The sequence below is a fragment of the Callorhinchus milii genome, unplaced genomic scaffold, assembly GCF_018977255.1.
Source record: "Callorhinchus milii isolate IMCB2004 unplaced genomic scaffold, IMCB_Cmil_1.0 Scaffold1, whole genome shotgun sequence".
Taxonomy (NCBI): domain Eukaryota; kingdom Metazoa; phylum Chordata; class Chondrichthyes; order Chimaeriformes; family Callorhinchidae; genus Callorhinchus; species Callorhinchus milii.
In genome coordinates this window covers 137,047,772-137,067,012 of record NW_024704742.1, presented here as the reverse complement: position 1 = coordinate 137,067,012, position 19,241 = coordinate 137,047,772, and the positions used below count along the sequence as shown (strand labels likewise).

General features: G+C 39.2%; 1 protein-coding gene across 2 annotated transcripts in view; it reads right to left on the bottom strand.

Moving 5' to 3' along the window:
* Positions 1-19,241, bottom strand: part of smad2 (SMAD family member 2) — a 63,220-nt gene that overhangs the window by 9,268 nt on the left and 34,711 nt on the right. Inside the window, exons 2-5 of one of the 2 annotated variants that reach the window (XM_042336063.1) lie at positions 16,057-16,146; positions 5,706-5,899; positions 2,940-3,074; positions 13-87 (exon numbers count right to left, since the gene is read on the bottom strand). In XM_042336063.1, coding sequence (XP_042191997.1) covers positions 13-87; positions 2,940-3,074; positions 5,706-5,899; positions 16,057-16,146 — 494 coding nt within the window. The remainder of the gene's footprint in view (positions 1-12; positions 88-2,939; positions 3,075-5,705; positions 5,900-16,056; positions 16,147-19,241) is intronic. The other variant, XM_042336072.1, reaches the window with a different exon arrangement.

Here is a 19,241-nt window from a genome sequence, read left to right as displayed (position 1 = left end):
GAAAATCCTTACCCGTGTCCATACTTTGGTTCATCTGCTGATCACTCGTCTCCCCATCTTCACTGATATAACCAGGTGGTGGAGTTTCTAGGACAAGGCAGATTCATTCATTAACTGTGAAAAGTAGCTATTTCCTGAATGATTAAGGAACACCATAACATACAATGACCAGGAGATCAAATTTAGAACTATTTTTACCACTATTTTTCACACGCTTTACATTAAATCCTTTTGCAGATCTCTCTATGTGCAGATGTTGCACTAAATTTACTGCATGCTTGGTGGAGCATTTTGGATAACATTTGCAACACCCATAATAGAATAATCCTTCTTCTATTTGATATAGCACCTTATCATGTCGTTGAAATGTCTCAAAAGTTCTTCACAGAATATTTTGCAATGTGGATTAACTGCGTATTTTTGGGAGAAACATGGCAGCCAATTGCATACAACAGTGTCCAACAAACAGTTGTGGTTGGGGTGGGGGGGAGTGGTGGGAGGGATTATTACCTCCATATTAATCAACTAACAACCAGGTTCCTACTGCTAGGTAAACAGATGTATGGAGTTGGGAAACTTGCCTAAAGTTTAGCCCAACCCAAGAATCGAACCCGGGTCCTCTCACTTGCGAGGTGAGTGCACTAACCACTCCTCTACAGGACTTCAAATCCATTCATAAAATACTACTAATAAATTCTGAATGTGAAATGTTTTTATTTCACCAAACAACACCCAGAATGCCATTCCTCCCACCCCACAATAATAAAGGACACTCGTGTAGTTAGCTCACAGAAGTGCAGATTCAGAATTTCTGTTGGGAAGCGAGCTGAACTCTCCATTAGGGAAACAAACTTGGTGCAGTATTAATAAGCTGTGTGCAAAATGGCAGCAGTAGAGTGTCCCGTGGAACTTGCAATTGTTAATATGCAAAGAACAAACTACCTGGGTGTGTTTATTAATCAAAAAAAGTAGTTAATGGAGCTTTGTAGCCTCAATAATGTTTAATCTATCCATTTTAAAAATCCTACTGCAAGCACTCAAGATTTCTTTCAATAATGCTTCATATTTTCATTTATGCAAGAGGAACATTTGATGCAATACCAATGCAAGATGACCTCCTGACATCTTCACTGCCATGGAAATAGTGACTTGGATATCAGACCTTCAGAACCAGATTCTCATTGAACGCAGATTGGCTCATATAACATGAACATGGATTTTGCCAAGTTGTCAAATGGAAACTGAATAAGGGTCAACCTGCAATAGGCTTCACTGTGATTTATCAGTTGCATTCAAGTGATTCAGGGTTCAAAAGTCTCTCCATGACCACATGGTTTAAATGATTTATTCCAATCACTAAAAACGTACTGAGCATGCAACTAGTTTGCCCACATAATCAGAGGGCAGCCACAGTAACACCTAGCAGTTCAGGGATTTAACCCTCTGACAGTGGCCAAAGACAGTGGAGTGACATTATTTTATAAAATGGTGTGGTTCCCTGCCTAAACTAAATTAGGTTAGGTCTCGCTTATTTGCAGTTCCAACACCTGGGTTGGTTTAGTTTAGTTTATTAAAATGTCCTTGGCCTTCGTGTGACGGCGGGTGGTAATTACCCACACATTTCCATGACACTAAATCACTTTATTAAATTGCGTCATTCATTTAAAGATCAGCCCTCTTCCAATTAAGTCAGGGTTTTAGAGCCTGGCTGCCAAATGATTAAAATGGACATGAACAAATTCCCACTACCATTTCAAAGTGGGGTTTCTCCCTTGGTTATCTTGGCTTGCATTCGCTTCTCATCCAAATTCACCCAAGCTTTCTAATGGCTTCTCATCGATGTGGAAGTTACTGGAGAAAATTAGCTGCCGTGTTCGAACCTCATTCTATAAAGCACCTAGGCTTCATTTATATGATATTTAAGTGGGTAGCCACATGTATCGGCACCCAGCTGACCAAAAACAAATTATATGAAATTTGCTAAGTAAACTGCAAGTTGTTGCTGACTTTTGCATTTCTGATCCACTGGAATAAATGGAAGTCTATGCCTCAGTCATGTTCTGCCTTGTCTGTTTAATCTATGACTTTAGTGGAACATCATTGGGAGCAGAGGACACATGTTTGGCAATTCACTTGAGTATTTGAATAAGTTTTAATGAGGTAACCATTAGCTCTGAAATTGGCATTCAGGGATTTGCTTTAATTCATCGTCTAAGCCATTGGTTTGTAGCCAATACAAGTCTGCCTAACCCACTGCCAAGCATCCCAAATATAACAATACATTTGTAAATTACACTCTAGGCAACGCCTTCCTGCCTCAGGATCCTAAGATTTTGAAAGAACGTCTGCCTTCAGCCTGGTGGAGAGATCACTGAAGGACAACCTACAATGTGCTAGCCCCGTTGATGTCTCAAGTTTAGTCTTGGACCATTCACAAAAGCAAAAATAGATTTCTCTTCACATAACTGTCATATAATCAAACATCTTTGCTGTGCAAAGATCACAAGAGATGTCATCCTTCTAGAATACCCATCCTACCATCTTCCCATGACACCAGCCCTCTTCCCATTACATTGTATCATTTCTTAATGGTTTTTAGCCTTTAACATCCATGTTGGCAAACTGTTAAGACTGTAAAGAAATATTTCCTGGTTTCTGTATCGATTCCACTTCCCGCTTTACAGCGAAAAAAGAGTACAAAGCAACACAAAACTCAAATACCTGTGATATGCAACTATTACATGCAAAGCAATTGCACACACAAACCATGGTAGCGTGAGTTGTACTGTTATTTTTAAATCTATAACTGTGCTAATGAATGGTTTTCCTTTCACTGAAATTTTATTCATGTCACACTATAAGTTGGACATAATCACTTTCAACACTGGTAAAACCAATCACACCGTAATTACAAACATTATTAAAATAAATGCGAGTACCTGGGATGTAGTTGCTCTGTGGCTCTATTCCAGCTGGAAAGTTAGTGTTCTCAGGGATAGAATGGGTATAGTCATCGAGTGGGGGGAGTTCTGCTGGAATTTCTGTGTGTCGTGGCACCAATACAGGAGGCAAGACTGAAATCAAAACCACAACCATTAGTTATGCACAGAAATCACAATAAGTTAAGTTGAAGGCAGCCTGCAACAGTTTTGATCTCAGCTCTAAAGAATACAAACCCTACAGTCAAGTAGATAAAGTATTTTATTAACAGTCCAGTGCCCTGCCTGCTCTCAAACAATTCTTCCAGGTAACTCACTCTAGGGCTAACTACCTTATGTATAAAGAAATGCTCTTGGTGTCCATCCTAAAGCTAGCAAATCTGAAAGAATCGTTCTATTCCTTTTAGCAACAACAACAAATTACCTTTGTATTGTGCATTTCACATCACAAGGGTGTCCCAAGGCGCTGGCATTTCAATTACAATATCACAAGTCCCAAAGCATTCTATATACTTCTAAAGGGCCTCTCTGAAGTCTGTTTTCAGGGTTCATCTAATCGTTCTTCAAGCGCATCCCTCTAGAATGAGGAGACTGACTTGCTCTCCTCTGCAAAACCTCGAGAGCCTCAGCCATGTCTCTACGCAGTTCGCTAGGTGCAGACCGACCAGACTCATTGAACTGATGCATCCTTAACATGCACAGCACTGTGCACAGATTGACAATAGGGAAGAGCACAAAGAAGATGCCTCATTGTGACATTCACATCAGTGCATTATCCACATTAACCTTCACTTCTTTGCCATCAGGCCAGGCTTCCAATACAAACTTTAGAATACATCAATTCTAATGCATTTATTAGGGAATGCATTATATAGTAATAAAACAACAAAATTACATTTGTAAAGTGCCTTTCAAATCGAGAGGACGTCCCAAGGCGCTGAACAATCGGGGAGCAGGGTTGGGATGAGGTAGGGCAGAGAGGTAGGAGGGCGGTCAAAGTCGAAAAGGAGGGTCTTGAGTGTGCCTTGAAGAAGGCAAGGGAGGGAGCAAAGCAAAGAGACCACGGAATGGAATTCCAAAGGGTGGGGGCAAAGAGGCTGAAAGTTCACCCGCTGATCGTATGGCGGATCGGGCGGAAGACGTGGAGCAGGGCAGAGCCCGCAGACAGGTTTATAGGGGGTCAGCTGGACAAGCGGTAGAAGTGGGCAAGGCTGTAGAGGGCCTTGAAAGTGAGGACGAGGATTTTGAATTCTATCCTCTGAGGGATGGGGAGCCAATGGACTGGGAAAGCGTGCAGCAAGGAAACACGGTTTGAGGCACTCGTGTAGGAGAGGAATGAGCGAAGCTGGGAAGCAACGACTGTTTCAAGCACCTTGGAAAGAAACGGGAAGTTGGACCGGTAGTTAGAAGGCAGGGATGGGTCCAGGGAAGGTTTTTTCAGGATGTGTTTTTAGCTGTTTTTAGGGAGATGGGAATGGTGCCAGATGATAGGGAGAGATTGATGGTGTTGGAGAGTGGAGGGGCAAGGAGGTAGAGCTGGGAGGTAGAGAAAGGAGTGGCCTGCTTCACACCGCCCGCCTCGCTTGCCTCACTATTGGCAGGCAGACCTTCTGCCACTCTGCCTCCACCCTCTGGAACTCCATCCCATAGTCCCTCCTCACCCCCTTCAAGACCCATCTCAAGACCCTCCTCACTCCCTGACCCGACCATTTTTGGGGGGATAAGATTAGTACCCCCAATCAACTAACAACGGTTCCTACTTTCTAGGCGTGTGGAGTAAGGAATCTTTCCCAATGTTTCGCTGTGCCTGGGAATCCAACCCAGGTCCTCTCACTTGTGAGGCGAGTGCTCTAACCACTATGCTACAGGACTCAACATAACAAGACACTGCTTCAAAAATTATAATTCTATAACAAAACTATTTTGGGACAATTATATCTATATTGGTCATGACCTAGGACTCCTGCCACCTCTTTAAAACAACTAGATTATCAATCTATCTTCTCTATACAAATAAAACGACAATTGTCTGTCTGTGCTTCAAGAAGGATCTCATAACCGATTGACGTAGAGACATGATTTATACCTCATCGGAAAGGTCTTGAACCTGGGAGTGACATGTACATATTTGTTTTGAGTATTTCCTATCGTTAATGAGTTATGACCTAAAATGCATTTAAAGTGGTGCTGTGGCACTGTGAGTCACAGAGCACCTACGTATGTACGCACAGTACACACTGCAATTACACCTGGTGGCTACGCCGGCTGACTGTGGAGCCGTGGCATCATCCGTCGTAGAGCACACACGCCACCAAGCAGCGGCGGGAAAAAAATAAAGAAGACAAACGAAGCTAAACCGTGGCAATAACAAAACTACATTTTTAAAACGCCTTTCATGTTGGCAGGACGTCCCAGTGATTAAAAATTGATATTCATCATTATAAGATGCCTAAGCAAAAATCAAACCTTTCAAAGATAAGTAAAAATGCTAATCAAAAAGAGAAGGATCATTAAATGAAACTGAAGAACAAAGAAAAGCACGGCTGCACTTCAATGCTGAAAGGACTGCAACAGCGCAAAATGAGTTGTCCACTCAAGAACACGAGCCAAAATGAGTCCTCCCACAGGATTCCTACCAGATGAGTATAGATAAAGATGAAATGGCTGTCTGTGTGTCTGTCTTTGTGTCAATCTACATTCAATATTGGATCCTTTGGTTGCAAGCTCGTACTTCTTTAAACTACTATAACCTACAGTTGAACCTACCCGGCGTCTCGACCCTCTGGTAATGATATGGGTTAACGCACACTTCATCCTTCTTAAGATTGAAAGCATACTCGCAGGTCTCAATGGCTTGAAGCTCATGGTGACTGTGGAGATCAGGCCATCGCCACAAGCGGCAGTAAATGACATGCGGTAAGCCTTTGCGATGTGAAACTTGGAGCCGGCCGTCAAGTGATCTGTCCAGAAAGGAGAGGAAAGTAGAACATTAAAGTGCATCAAGTTACCGATTTAGTTTTAATGCTACATTCAACAAATCAACCCATTTAATAATATACATTTCATCAGTAAATAAATGCTGAAGGCTCAAGAATCAATAGATGACCTTTACTCATAATGTCTGGGTGTCAACGAGGGAGTGGAATTAGTACATTTCTTTCAGTTTAGAATTCAATGAAATCACAGAATGCTGTGATACAGCTAGAGGTGACGAGAGGTTTGAGTATCAGACCATTTCTTACTGAAAGCTGACTCATTTTATCTATGTTCAAAGCTTTTATCGCTGTTAGTTGACTGCATCCATTTTATTATTTCAAGTTTTCTAAAAGACCTTACTACAGCGATTCGTAATCCCATTAGTCACCAGCCTGTAGACAAGGCAATTTTACATTTTAATATGGAGGAACACACAAATAAAATGTACTTTTAATTATGTGTCACAGAACAATCGCTCCCCTAGAGCTCAGTGCGGTGGTCAATCCCTTGGTCCTGTATTACTACAGAAAAAAGTCATAAAACAAACTTTTTCTGGTTTAATATTCAATCATTAAGACATTTCTCTTGGAATCAAAAAATATATTTTTTTTAAGGTAAATGGGGGGACGACAACAGTGAGAGACAGAGAGAGGTACACACACACACACACCACCTCACCCCCACCCACACACAATAGAAGACTGTAAACAGGATCCAGGAATAGTTACATCAGTCTAAACATTACCAAAGGGCTTTTGTGCATGGTTGCTTAGATTCAGAAAATATAGGAGGTCATATAACCACTGATAGTTTTCACAGAGCTTCTCTCTTTCTTGACTCCCACCCCACTCCCCAACTTCAGTTTCCATCTGCTACTCTTGTAGATGCAGGAACTCAATTAAATAGAATTTTCATCTCATTCTGAGGTTATTTCAAACAAAAAGAAGCTGGTTAAAACAGTTTCACTGTCAACTTCTATAACGTCTCTACCAAATCTCCAATTGATTTAATTTTAATCTCAGATTTGTTCATATTTAATCATGTCGGGTTGAAATTGGGTTACTGAAAACATGAATTTCACATCCCAAAGTAGACCTAGATCAATAGTAAGTTTGAATTCTGTACAATTTTGGGTTGTAATTGCAACAAGGTGAACAAGAGTTCAAGAAACTGATTAGACTAGCAAGGTTCTCAAACCACGTATCTACTGCATTCCTTTTGAGGACTGCATTTTTTGCAACGATTGGCATTTTCTCCAGTCAATCTAACCCCCTTATTGCTATGAAAATAAGGTGTGGGAGTGTAAGAGTTGCCACTCTCTGTTTCACGGAGACCTGAAATTTCTTCCACCTAAGACAGGTATCCCAAATCCATATAGCACCTTACTTGAATATTGAAAGTAGAGTGCTCGGACTTGCTTGAACTTTTTCAGTTTAAGATTGGAGCTCAATGTTGAGTTAATAAAATTTTCCAATTTGTTTGTAGAATTCTCTCGCGTCAATATTTGGAAAATTGTTATTAATACTGAGATTGCAGTAACTTCGCCAATATAAAAATATCGCCGTATGGTCAATGCCATTAGATCACAGCCTTAGACACACATGTATCATCAATTGGTATTGACTGTGCAGTCCAGTTCTGTGCCACATCTCCTGATTCATTGGTGAAAATTCAATGGAATATCACAATCGACATTGTAAACCCATTTAAACCTTCCCCAGACCATCCAAAGATAGACAGAGAGAAGAAATGCATTGGGAAAATAATGGGCTCTAGGTAGAAATAGGTAGAAAATAGTAATAAACGGTTAAAACGGGGAAGAGAAGGAAAAACATGGGCAAATACAGGAAATAGTTGTATTCAAATTGAGAATTGTTTTTCAGCATTAGGTTGTCAAAATTAATCTATTCAGAAATGTAAGCCGTTTTACTCAACTTGCATTTACAGAAATAAAAAATCTCAAAGCGCTTTGCAAATGTAATTGAGAAATGTACAACTTTTTTTGGTCACCGGGTATTTGACACTATGAGGAAACCCATCAGCATACTTAAGAGTATCCAGTCCAAGCTGAAAATTCCACGGATCCCACCTTCACAAATTTCCTACTCCTAGGTCTGAAACGGTTTCACAAAACGATTAAAAGTGGTATCATTCACGCCCGAGTCGTTTGAGTTCAAGCCCCACTTTAGTACTTGAAACCCATATAGTCCATGCACACACTAGTATAATTGTGGGCGTATGTTACAGTGTCGGAGTCCATCCTTCAGATGAGACATTAAACTGAGGTTCCATTAAACTGCATGTTCAGATGGAGCTGAACCATGTTACTGCTTGAAAAGAGAAGGGAGTTTCTCCCAGTATACTGGCCAACAACCACCAAACTAAAAATTGGTCGCTCACTTCATGGCTGTTTGTGGATCAATGCTGTGCACCCATTGGCTGCAACATTCACCCACAAAATACAGTCACTTATAGTACATGCTATGAAATACTTTGAGACACCTTAACCACATAATAAGGGACTATGTCAAAGGCAACGATTGTTACTCTAATAAGTGAATGTTATGCATGCAAACACATCAGCAACATTCAATAAAAAAGATTAATAGCCAATTAATTGAGAGTTTGAGGATTAATTTTAGATTTAAGGAGGAACAGACATTTATATATACAATTAGAGTTGCACGGAAATAAAGAAAATTTCAAAAACTAAAGAGGGAGAAATAAAAGGGGGGAAAGAGTAAAAGTGGATGTTCAGCTCTGCAAAGGCAGTCTACAGAGTCATACATTGGGTTAAGGCCTTCTGTTTTGACTGTCTGGAGATGTGGCATGAGTTTCTTGGGTCAAATGCTACCTCCCTCCTTCTGTAAGCAACAACATCTCTTACCTCTTGGTGCCCTTACTTCAACTCCATGCATAAAAAATATTAATGAAAAGGATTGGGGGAGGGAAGCTATTTAATTACAATACATTTCATCAACAAAGTGAAAATCTTGCTTTTGGTGATGGGTGAAATATTGCTTTGGGATAGAACGCTGAAACTTTGTGAGGTCGGGATGTGGTTTCCTCATTCCTGTCACAAAAAGTTCTGTAACCGAGCTAACCTCTCACCTCACTTCAGTAACTTTAAAATCCCCTCTGACTAACTAGAATCAAAGATTTTTCAGCACAGTATTTGGCCAATCAGCCCAGCCCAGCTTTGCTGGCTCACTATCCAGTGAATCCCATTCCCTTGCTTCATAGCCTTCATATGTTTCTTTTCTGATAAGAGAAAAAAATCATTTTAATTTGATAATTTGGATTCAGCTTCAAGCAGTTTTTATTAAGGCATCCCTTGTTCACCTTCTAGTTATATACTGCTATTTACACAGTCTATAATCAGTGGAGTACAGTCTGACAGCAAGCAGGAGAGAAGAGGAGCCCTGGTGACCACAGGAAGGTATAAGAGATGGGATTTAAAGATGGGGAGAAAGGGAATGATTGAGGCAGAGAGTTCCAAAGATTTGGTGTCGTGGCTGGAGGCAAGTCAGGAGACCAGTCAGGAGACAAGCCTGAGTTGTTGAGCAAAGGGGCAGAGGCAAAGGAGTGAGGTACAAGCAGGTCAGAGAAGGGATTTGTAATCCAAAGATGAAGATCTTGAAATCAATCCATTGGGAACTAGGTAGCCAGAACCTTGCTGAGTATTGGGGGTGGGGTGCAGATTGACATAGTTAGGTGTGGATGAAGCTTTGGGTGGCAGAGGTTTCCATTAGCTGGACCCTATTGATAGGTGAATTGGGAGATCAGCGAGGAGTGCATTTGAGAAATCAAAGTGGGAGGTGACAAATACATGAATGAAAGTTTCAGGAGCATTTAGTGCGAGAAAGGGTTGGATGCAGGCAATGTTGCAGAGGTGGAGGAAACCAGCCCTCAGGGACGGAATGTGGGGTAGGAAAGTGCTGAGGATCTCAGATGCCAAAGTTGCCAAATTTTGGGGTGAATTTGAGGCACAATACAGCCTCCCCTTGCTCCTCCCACCGATTTAGTTCTGCACAACCCAAGTACAATCTGTGGATCTTCTCTATCGTCTCTGCATGGCCTTGACATCCTCAAGTGGGACAACCAGAACTAGCCCTAGTGCTCAACTTCAGCCAGAACAAGAACTTGTACAGGTTTAGCATTACCCCCTTTGTTTTTGTATTCTACTCCAAGTATACTCTTTTAAAAAATACTTCATCAATTTGATTCTCTTTTAATAGTGTATCTGGTTACCCCTTGAACTCTGCTCTTCCACTCATTTTAAACTTTACCATTTAATAACATCTCTTTTCGTCTTTTACCTCAGTGAATCATCATACTTCTCTGCATTAAATTGCTTCTGCCATCTACCTGCCTAATTCATTAATCTGGCCATGTCCTCGTGAAAATGTTTTGTCCTCTTTGCTGCTAGCCACACTCCCTAATTTTAGGTCTGCAAATATTATGACCCTATACTCCCAAATAGATCATGTATATACATTAAGAGCAAGAGGTGCAAATAGCAATACAACTCTCCAGTCTTACATTTCTTCCTGAGTTACCACACAATATTATCCCTCTCAAAAATGTTTACACCACCATTGCTACTCATGATAAAAGAGGACAGCAGTTTTGTGCAAATGGTTGTGCTTAAATAAGGAACAAAATGAGTTTAGAAAAACAGAATTCTACTATAGTGAGAGACAAGACCAAATTATACCAGAAGCAGTGGAATAGTAAATTTACACTCAATAGTTCCAAGCAGAACCAAGTCAGGGAGAGTAACTGAGGGAGGCTGTATGGCGGCTTTGACTGTGGACGTTGAGCATCTTTGAAATGCTACAACCACATTATCCTTCTTCATTGTATAAGTATACATAAACTATACAATAAAAGAATCTCTCCGAGTGATTTTAACTTATAACGTGTACATTCTTTGTGTATTTACTAAGTGGGTTATCTAAAGCTATTTCAGAACATAAGAGCTGAGTTTAATAAATTATCTCTAAACAGAAATCTAAAGTTATAATAATTTCTGGATTTGGTACACCATTTGTAATGTTAAGTGTAGCGACTATTTTTAAGCAAACTCGGTAGCTAATTTGCAGACAGCAAAGTTCCACAAGTAGCCAGGAGGTGAATGATTGATTTGTTTCCAAATTCAAGTATGGGAGATATGTAAATGGATGAATAACCTCAGCTGAAATAAAGAGCAGCAAAACATATCCTATATAATGCACTGATCCTATATAATGTACTAACATAAGAGCTAACAAACAGTAGAGTACAATTTTAACACCTCAGGAGAACATAGAACATCAGTTTTCTCAAAAGCAAATTCAAATTCATGAATGAATGGCATCTGAACAGCGTTTCTAAATGGAATTTATCCATCAGATTAGGTGAGGAGGAATTCAGTGATGTGAGATGGTAGCTAGACTGTATCCGAGAGTTACAGCTGTCATTCACAATAAATGGCTTTCATTTCCCATTGATGTATTCAGCGTTGAGACTTCCGAAAGACCAGGATAGTACTTCAATCACAGAGGTTGTGAAGTTTTTCTTGGTGAACCTGATCTTGAAAAGCCATAGTATTCTACTGTGTTGAACCAAGAATTATTAATAATAATAATTCTTGCATTTGATATAGCACTTTTCACGTCTTCTAGATGTCTCAAAGCGCTTCACAGAAGACTGTAAAGTGAATTGACTGTATATTTGTGGGCAAATGCGACAGCAGTGTCCCACAAACAGTCGTGGATTGAAGTGACCAATTTATTATTGCTTTTTTGAGGGATTATTATCAGGCATGTGGTGTAAGGAAACTTGCCCAAGGTTTCACCCTGCCGGGGATCGAACCCAGGTCTCTCGCTTGCAAAGCGAGCGCTCAATCACTGAGCTACAGGACTCCACGAGCTACAGGTTTACCATTTGTGTTGAAAAAATTCCCTAGAGCCAAAAACTAAGCAAGTCAGTCCTCTCTCTTAGCCCATTCGAGTGGACATCTTCAAGGCAAATAAGACGCTGATAAGCAGGTAATGGTACAATCCTTCACCTAATCTGGCTATACATACCAGGTGAACAGAGTCTTGGGCCTTTCTGTCTTGCCACACAACTTGTGTAATGGCTTATTTTGGAAATTGAATGCAAGATCAGGCTCTGCTCTGAAGCTGCTGACTGGCTTAGCTTTGAGCAGATGAAAACAGCTTGGTGATAAATTTTAACAAGCATGCAAAATATATCATTCCCACCTTATAAATTGCAAGCCTCCTCACCAGTTGTAAACAACAGTATTTCTGAACTCGTAAGAAACACAAGGGACATTTAATGTAGCTGCCAAGTGAAAGCTTTCTCCTCACTTTGCATTTGCTCACTTGGGCCTCATTCATCAGCAGTGATTCTGACAGGTCATATTTAAGAGCCAGTCAATAAATCAATGAATTATTCAGCTTAAAAGGAACACTATAGACACAGTTGTAAGACAAGGCTGGGATAGAGGGTTAACTGTGGTTTAACGAACACAGGGATTGTGTTAGTTCCAGTAAACACAGGGCTCTGAGAAAACTCTCATTCAAAGATTATTCCCTGAGGGAGAGAAATTGCTAACCAACCAGCTGTACAAGCATGATTTGAATAGAGTTGATTTAAGACCCGTATTTAAAAAATAATATCAAATCTTTTTACCTATGCTATGAAAAAGGATCAGAAACTGAATGCTCCTGTTTCTATTTGCAACTATTTGCAAAATTGTCTTGTGCTTATGAGCGTAATATTAGTAACTGAATAGATTTCCAGTTACAAATCCTTATCCTATCTTACACACCGAGATATTATTTGGTAATGGGTGACACAAAAGGCGATATATAGCATTTGTCCATTCATAACTGTTATTGCTCCATAGTTGCTGCTATGTAATCAGCTAATGTGAGAGTGCGGGTGGTCTAGTTGGTTGCAAATGGGAATTGGTTCGAGGGAACCTCAATTTGTGATGTTACTATGAAGCTCCACTCTAGAAACTATCCCTGGAGAGTTCATCTGTGAGGCTTGGCTGTCTCCAATGAACCGCACCTCAGAGAAGCTTAGGAGACAAAATGTCTTGAGATTTCGGCATAACCAATGAAAAAAATCTAACATTAAGCAAGCTGAACGCAGTCCCTTCTTCCCTTGCTCACGACAGAACCCATTTACAAGTTCCTGGTTATTGCGAGAACTACATCAAGAGCTCTTGAAATGGACCCTATCCTTTGAGAAGGTATCAGCTACTCGTAAGACTCACGCATCTTGCAATTACAGTGCAGTGTTCCTATAGTGTTCCTTCTTTGAAGATAATACACTGATTTACATCCCAGGCTCAGGAACATTTTGTTGTGAATACTGACATAGGTCGAGTAACTAACGTTGACAGACTGCATAATTATGAGCATGAGGAATGCTGTTCATGGATAGCCCTGGAATGCAGTTGAGGTAATGTTTTCAAAAATAATGGGAATTGGAACCACTGGGTCTAAGGAACGTAGGAACAGGAAATAGCTATTCAGTTAGGTATGCCAAATAAAGTGCAGAAATATCTTGATGCTACTCAGGGACTTGCCTACGTGGAGGCAAGGGTCAAATAGTATAGATAACCTTTTAGCAAGATAACCTTTGCTTAGGCAGGGTGAAATCTATGACAGAAAGATATATCTATCTTTTCAATAGGAATAGGTACTCAAGCTGCTTAAAGGAACACTACTGGATATTGTATGTATAACCAACCGATCTGCCAAAACAAGACTATGTAGAATGTAGCAATTCTCTGATCATCGTGTGGAGATGAATTTTTTTAGATTAACAGCAGCAAAATCTTGAGATTTCATCATCTGTGTTAATAAAATTCAGGATCTTGTTGTCAGTATACAATGAGCTAAAGACATCTGCCCCACTCCATCTTTGTACAAAATACAAAGACCAGAAATAAAACGTTTCCTAGACCTATGGTTCTATAGGACCCAAATAAGCAGCACTTTCAAGAATTCTACACGTTTAAGTTAAGGTGACAAGCTTGGCAATGAGTCTATTCTTTATCGGTAATTCAGTTCCTGAGATGGGTAAGTAAACAAAATGCACATTCTTTTTCTAGGGAAGAGATGGTAACCAGGACAGAGACCTTCCTCCACTGCAACAATCAGCTACTGTGGTGAAACTTTTCATTTGAAGATTTTTTTTGCTCATAGGGTCTCTGGGGTAGAGTTCCAGAAAACGGACAGAATGACTGACGACTCACCTACCAATGTGAAATATAGCAATTCTTTACTTGAGATATGCACAAAAGACATTGGGTCTACATGAAACATGGACTAAATTGTAATGTAAAATGTGGACTAAATTGTTCGAGTCCTGTAGCTCAGTGGTTAAGAGCACTCGCCTCGCACGAGAGCTGTGTTCAATTCCTAAAAGGACGAAATGTTGGACAAGTTTCCTTACTCCACTCCACACACCTGTTTACTTAGCAGTAAGTAGGAACCCAGTTGTTATCAATTGGCAGATCGTTTTTCCGGGGATAATAAACCCTCAAAAAAAGTTATCCCAGAAAATGGTCACTCAGTCCATGACTGTTTGTGGGTCTGTTTGTGGGACACTGCTGAGCGCAACTGGCTGTTGCATTTTGCCCACAAATATACAGTCAATTGACTTTACAGTATATTCCCAAAGCGCTCTGAGACGTCTAGAAGATGTGAAAAGCGCTATATCAAATGCAAGGATTATTATTAGTACTAGTATTATTAGTAGTAGTATTATTAGTAGTAGAATTATTATTAGTAGTATTATTAGTAGCATTATTATTAGTAGTAGTATGATTCGCACTGTGTCACCTTAACTGACTGAAGAGTAACACTGATAGACAGAGACTTGGAAACAACATGCATTTATACAGTACTCTTCAAGTAGACTAACGATCGACAACTTCACAAAGGTGGGTTACACATCAAATAACTAAGTGTCTGGGGGGGGGAGGAGGGGGTGTGACAGCAGGCGCAGTTAAAGATGTAGATTTTTTTTAGGAAGATTGGCATGCATCAGACTAGGTAGGTATGATATGGTGGAGTTCACTCACTCTTCTATCTTAAGCTGCAAGAACAGCATCTAAAATGAATGGCAGAGAATTTTGATATCTCACCTAGCCACAATTTTGGTAAGGTCATATAAACAGCTAGGAAATCAATAAACAATCAGAGGCATGTTGACGAAGACACCAGGAGAAACTCCCTTCCCTTTGCCGTGGGATCTGAACAGATAAATCAGAACCCGATCTAATAACTCATCCATCCAGAAGGCAACAACTTTGAAAATGTTGCACCCTCCAGTACTGAAATGGAGCGTCTATGAGCTTGTCCAGACATGAGTAGTCTTCTGACCTAGAAAAGTCTTCTGGCTTAGAAAAGACCAACCGAGCTGCCGATGTTGATCTAAATAAGCAAAATGGTTCCTTCCTCACAGAGCAGAGACTTCCAAAGATACCTGGTGGACTATTCATTGCCGTAGGGAATAAATATTGATCGTATAATTGCACCACACACACAGCAATTTATTGCCTTACTTAGAGACAGTGATAGAACACTCGAGTGTATTGCCTGAGCTCAAAACACATTTTTACTCTGGAAGTTCTCAACAAAATTTAGCTAATTTTGTTATATTAAAAAACTGGTATGCTTTCTGAATCGTCAGAACTCCAACTCCATTCATTGAAAATGTAAGCTCTTAAGCAAAAGTATGCAGGAAATGAAAGCTATAAGAAATGGAAAATCTTTTAAAGAATAATGGGGTCTTTAGCAACTTACTAACGAAGTATAAAAAAAACCTCAACTCTTAATATATCGATTATCTTTCCTTGTAACTAAATTAACTCATTTTAAATGATTTCCTATTCATTTCCCTGTAAACCAACTAACGAAACAAAATATTGTTATAAGATTAATCTGGCAAAACAATATGAAGCTAAAATAATCCTTTTAAAATCAATGATACAAATTAAAAATATAGCTAACAAGACAATAAGGTATATTTCAAATAATACTGACAGTTCAGAAATGACCCAACAACCCACCAATTAATCCCAGCATCCTACTATGTGAAAGAACAGAGCTTTTAGTCGCTGTATATTCACCTGGTTTGCTCAGGAAAGCTGTAAAGGCCTGTTGTATCCCACTGATCTACTGTACCAGGTGAACTCAGTCCCCAAATTTCAGAGCATGTGCTGTGCATAAATTAGAAAAGAAAATTGGGTAAACATGGGCATAGTGTAGTGAAAAACTAATGGAGGATCATACATGTAGACAAACATAAAAAGGAACCTCTGTCAAATGAATAGCAAGGTTTCACAAAAACAAACAATGTCACTAGAATAATGGAGAATGGCATGCAAATTTTCCTTCAACTTACCATGCAAAGTCACACAATGGTTTACCATACATAACAGGAATGAGAGAGACATTTTTCAAAGAGCACGCGTGAGCAAGTTTTCTCAAAGGTAGGAAAGCACTGTGCTTTTCCTTACCCTTCACCCAAAAGAAATACCAGTAGACTTCCGCGTATCCAACACTCAGTTATCCGCGACACCTACCTGGTTCAGCCGCTGCTTCTCACTTGCTCCAGCACATTGCGCTCCCTCTGGTCGCCACAGCCTCTCACATTGGACAAACATGAGGAAAGCAGCCATCACCCAGCTCGGAGATCCTCTGAGCAAACACCACACCCACCACAACCAGCCCACCCTGCGCAGACCCCATTCAGGTCGCTAGAGCCCAATCTACTGCATTTTATGCCATAAACTCCCCCTTTATCCAAAATATTCGCACATCCAAAATACCTCCGGTCCCGAGTATTTCAGATATGTGGAAGTCCACTGTAAACGAAAAAAATATTGAACATAATCAGCTGCAGGTAGAATTATATAAGGGCAACACACGATTGAAAATGCTTCTGATGTGTTTATTGGAATTGAAACTGCTCTCTTTGATAGTAAATAGTTAATGTTGCCATGAGTGCTATTCAAATAAGTTTAAATATGAATACAATTTAAAACATATATTCAACTTGGTGCTGCCCAATTTATCCTTTGGATAAAGTCCTCCACATGTACAGACAAATGGCTTTTGGGGCACACATGCATGAACTAAATTAAAATTTTAACTTCCGATTAGATCTTACTAATACAAAGCCTGAGCAATTGTTAAAGTTATAGACAGACGTATCTCACTTAATGTAGATTAAGACTAGAATTTATTAGAAAATATACTGATCTTTCCAGGGTTTCTTCAAAAGAGCTCGATATTTCTAGTAGGTTTAAGATATTCAATCAGTAGTATGGAAAATTTGGATGGGAGAAAGAATTTTAGTTTACAAATACACTCCCAAATTATTCTCTATTGATCCTCTAACTATCAGAGGACATTATTGGACGCAGGAATCAAGAGGATAATTTCAGGGAAGTGTTACCAATTTACACCTATAGCACACAGCCCCCAATTTGAAATCTTCATTTGTAATTTCTTAAGGAACAAATATTTGGAGGCAGTAGGTTTGGAAAATTTGCAAAATGCTTCATGCATAAGCAAATTGCAATTTGCTCAGCAAAGTACTGAAGGAAAAATGTCCTCTCTCACTGTCAATATGCGAAGTTGCATGATAATGAAAACTACTGTTTTTGATTTGGATTAAATAAAATGGCACCATGGTAATCTATGAAATAGTAGCTGGATAAATGGTAAAGAAATAAACAGCAATGGTTTCAGATTTCCCACAAGGGTTAGTTCAATTGCAAAATCGTTCCTGCAAAAACAGTTTAAACGTTTCACATTTTGAATACCAATGTTTTGTTAAAATAAGCAACCACTAAGAAATTAATCTGCACTTCTCCCTATACTCCATCCGCAAATCATGCAGTGTTACAGTTCCCTAAAGACAAGCAGCTCTCTAGCACTTTGTCAAGGTGGCCATTCTTCACATTGAAGGCACACTGAAATGAATCATGGAGCTATTTAACAACGAAAGCTAGCTGAGCCAGTCACAAACTGAATGTTCAAACTGAATAGCAACTTCTATCTAGCAGGCATGCTGTGAACTTATAACTTAATGTTACAGGAAACAAAAGCCTATTTTCTCAAAATTTGGATCTTTAACTACTCACTGAGCTAACACACCACACTCACTGGATGCTGCTTGTCCTCACTCAAACCATGAAGATAGATATTTTTCAATGAAAGGTAAATTTACATCAAGTCTGATTAGAGTACTGTTCTTGTTAACAGAAGATGACAAAGGTGCTGAAGATCTTTAAATCCCATACAAATATCCTACTCTGTACCATCTTAAGTCAAGTTTATTTAAATGTAAAGATTAGTTAGTTTCTTAGCACAGAAGCAGAACACAAATCTGATCCATATATAATTATAAACCAAATGCCTTGAAAATAGTTGTGGCAACATATAAAACCATTTTTAAAAAATCTAATGTACATATACTAGAGGAGCTGATTAACAAACTAAAACATCTGCAATGTTCAGCAACTGGTCACTTTACCTGACTAAAACAGGTGCATTTCAGGCAGCAGATGGTATATCAATTTTCTTACAGCTGATTTAAATTTTTTTGACAGATGCCACAAAATCGCATAAGAAATTTGGAATTTAAAATAACACCCGTGTTAGATATGTATAGAGGGTGATTTGAAAGATCTTAAACAGCATTTAAGCAAGATTATACAAGATTGAAACTTATTTTGAAAATATATACTTTTCTCAAAGTTCAGCAAGTTAGATAAATTATTCAATGCAAACTCAAATCCACAATCAGAAAATAACTATCATTGTTTTAAGCTCATAATAAAATAATAAAAGCTCATAATAAAAAGTCCAAAACTCCTAAAACATATTTATATTGTGATCACTGAGGCAATTTGCAGACAAACTTGGCTTATATTTGAATTAGTAAAACAGACCATTTACATTAACTACCTATGGTGGAACACTATATTACCTTTCTGGAGAAAGAAAATAAAAGTAACTAATGTTTAAGTTTTGGATAAATATTTTTTCCCCAAGGTCCAATTCAGTTTTCCACCATAGATAATTTAAATTATTTCACTCACTCAACATATTCACACGTATGGAACAAATCAGTTTCTACACTGAATTCAAACAACTAACTAAATCCAACAGGCTAAAGATCTAACTATTCTACTAGAGAACAACAACAACTTGTATTTATATAGTGCTATATATATTCACGCCGGATGATTTATCCAATCTAGTTTAATTATGTTATGGGACTTCTAGAATTTAACTGCATAGG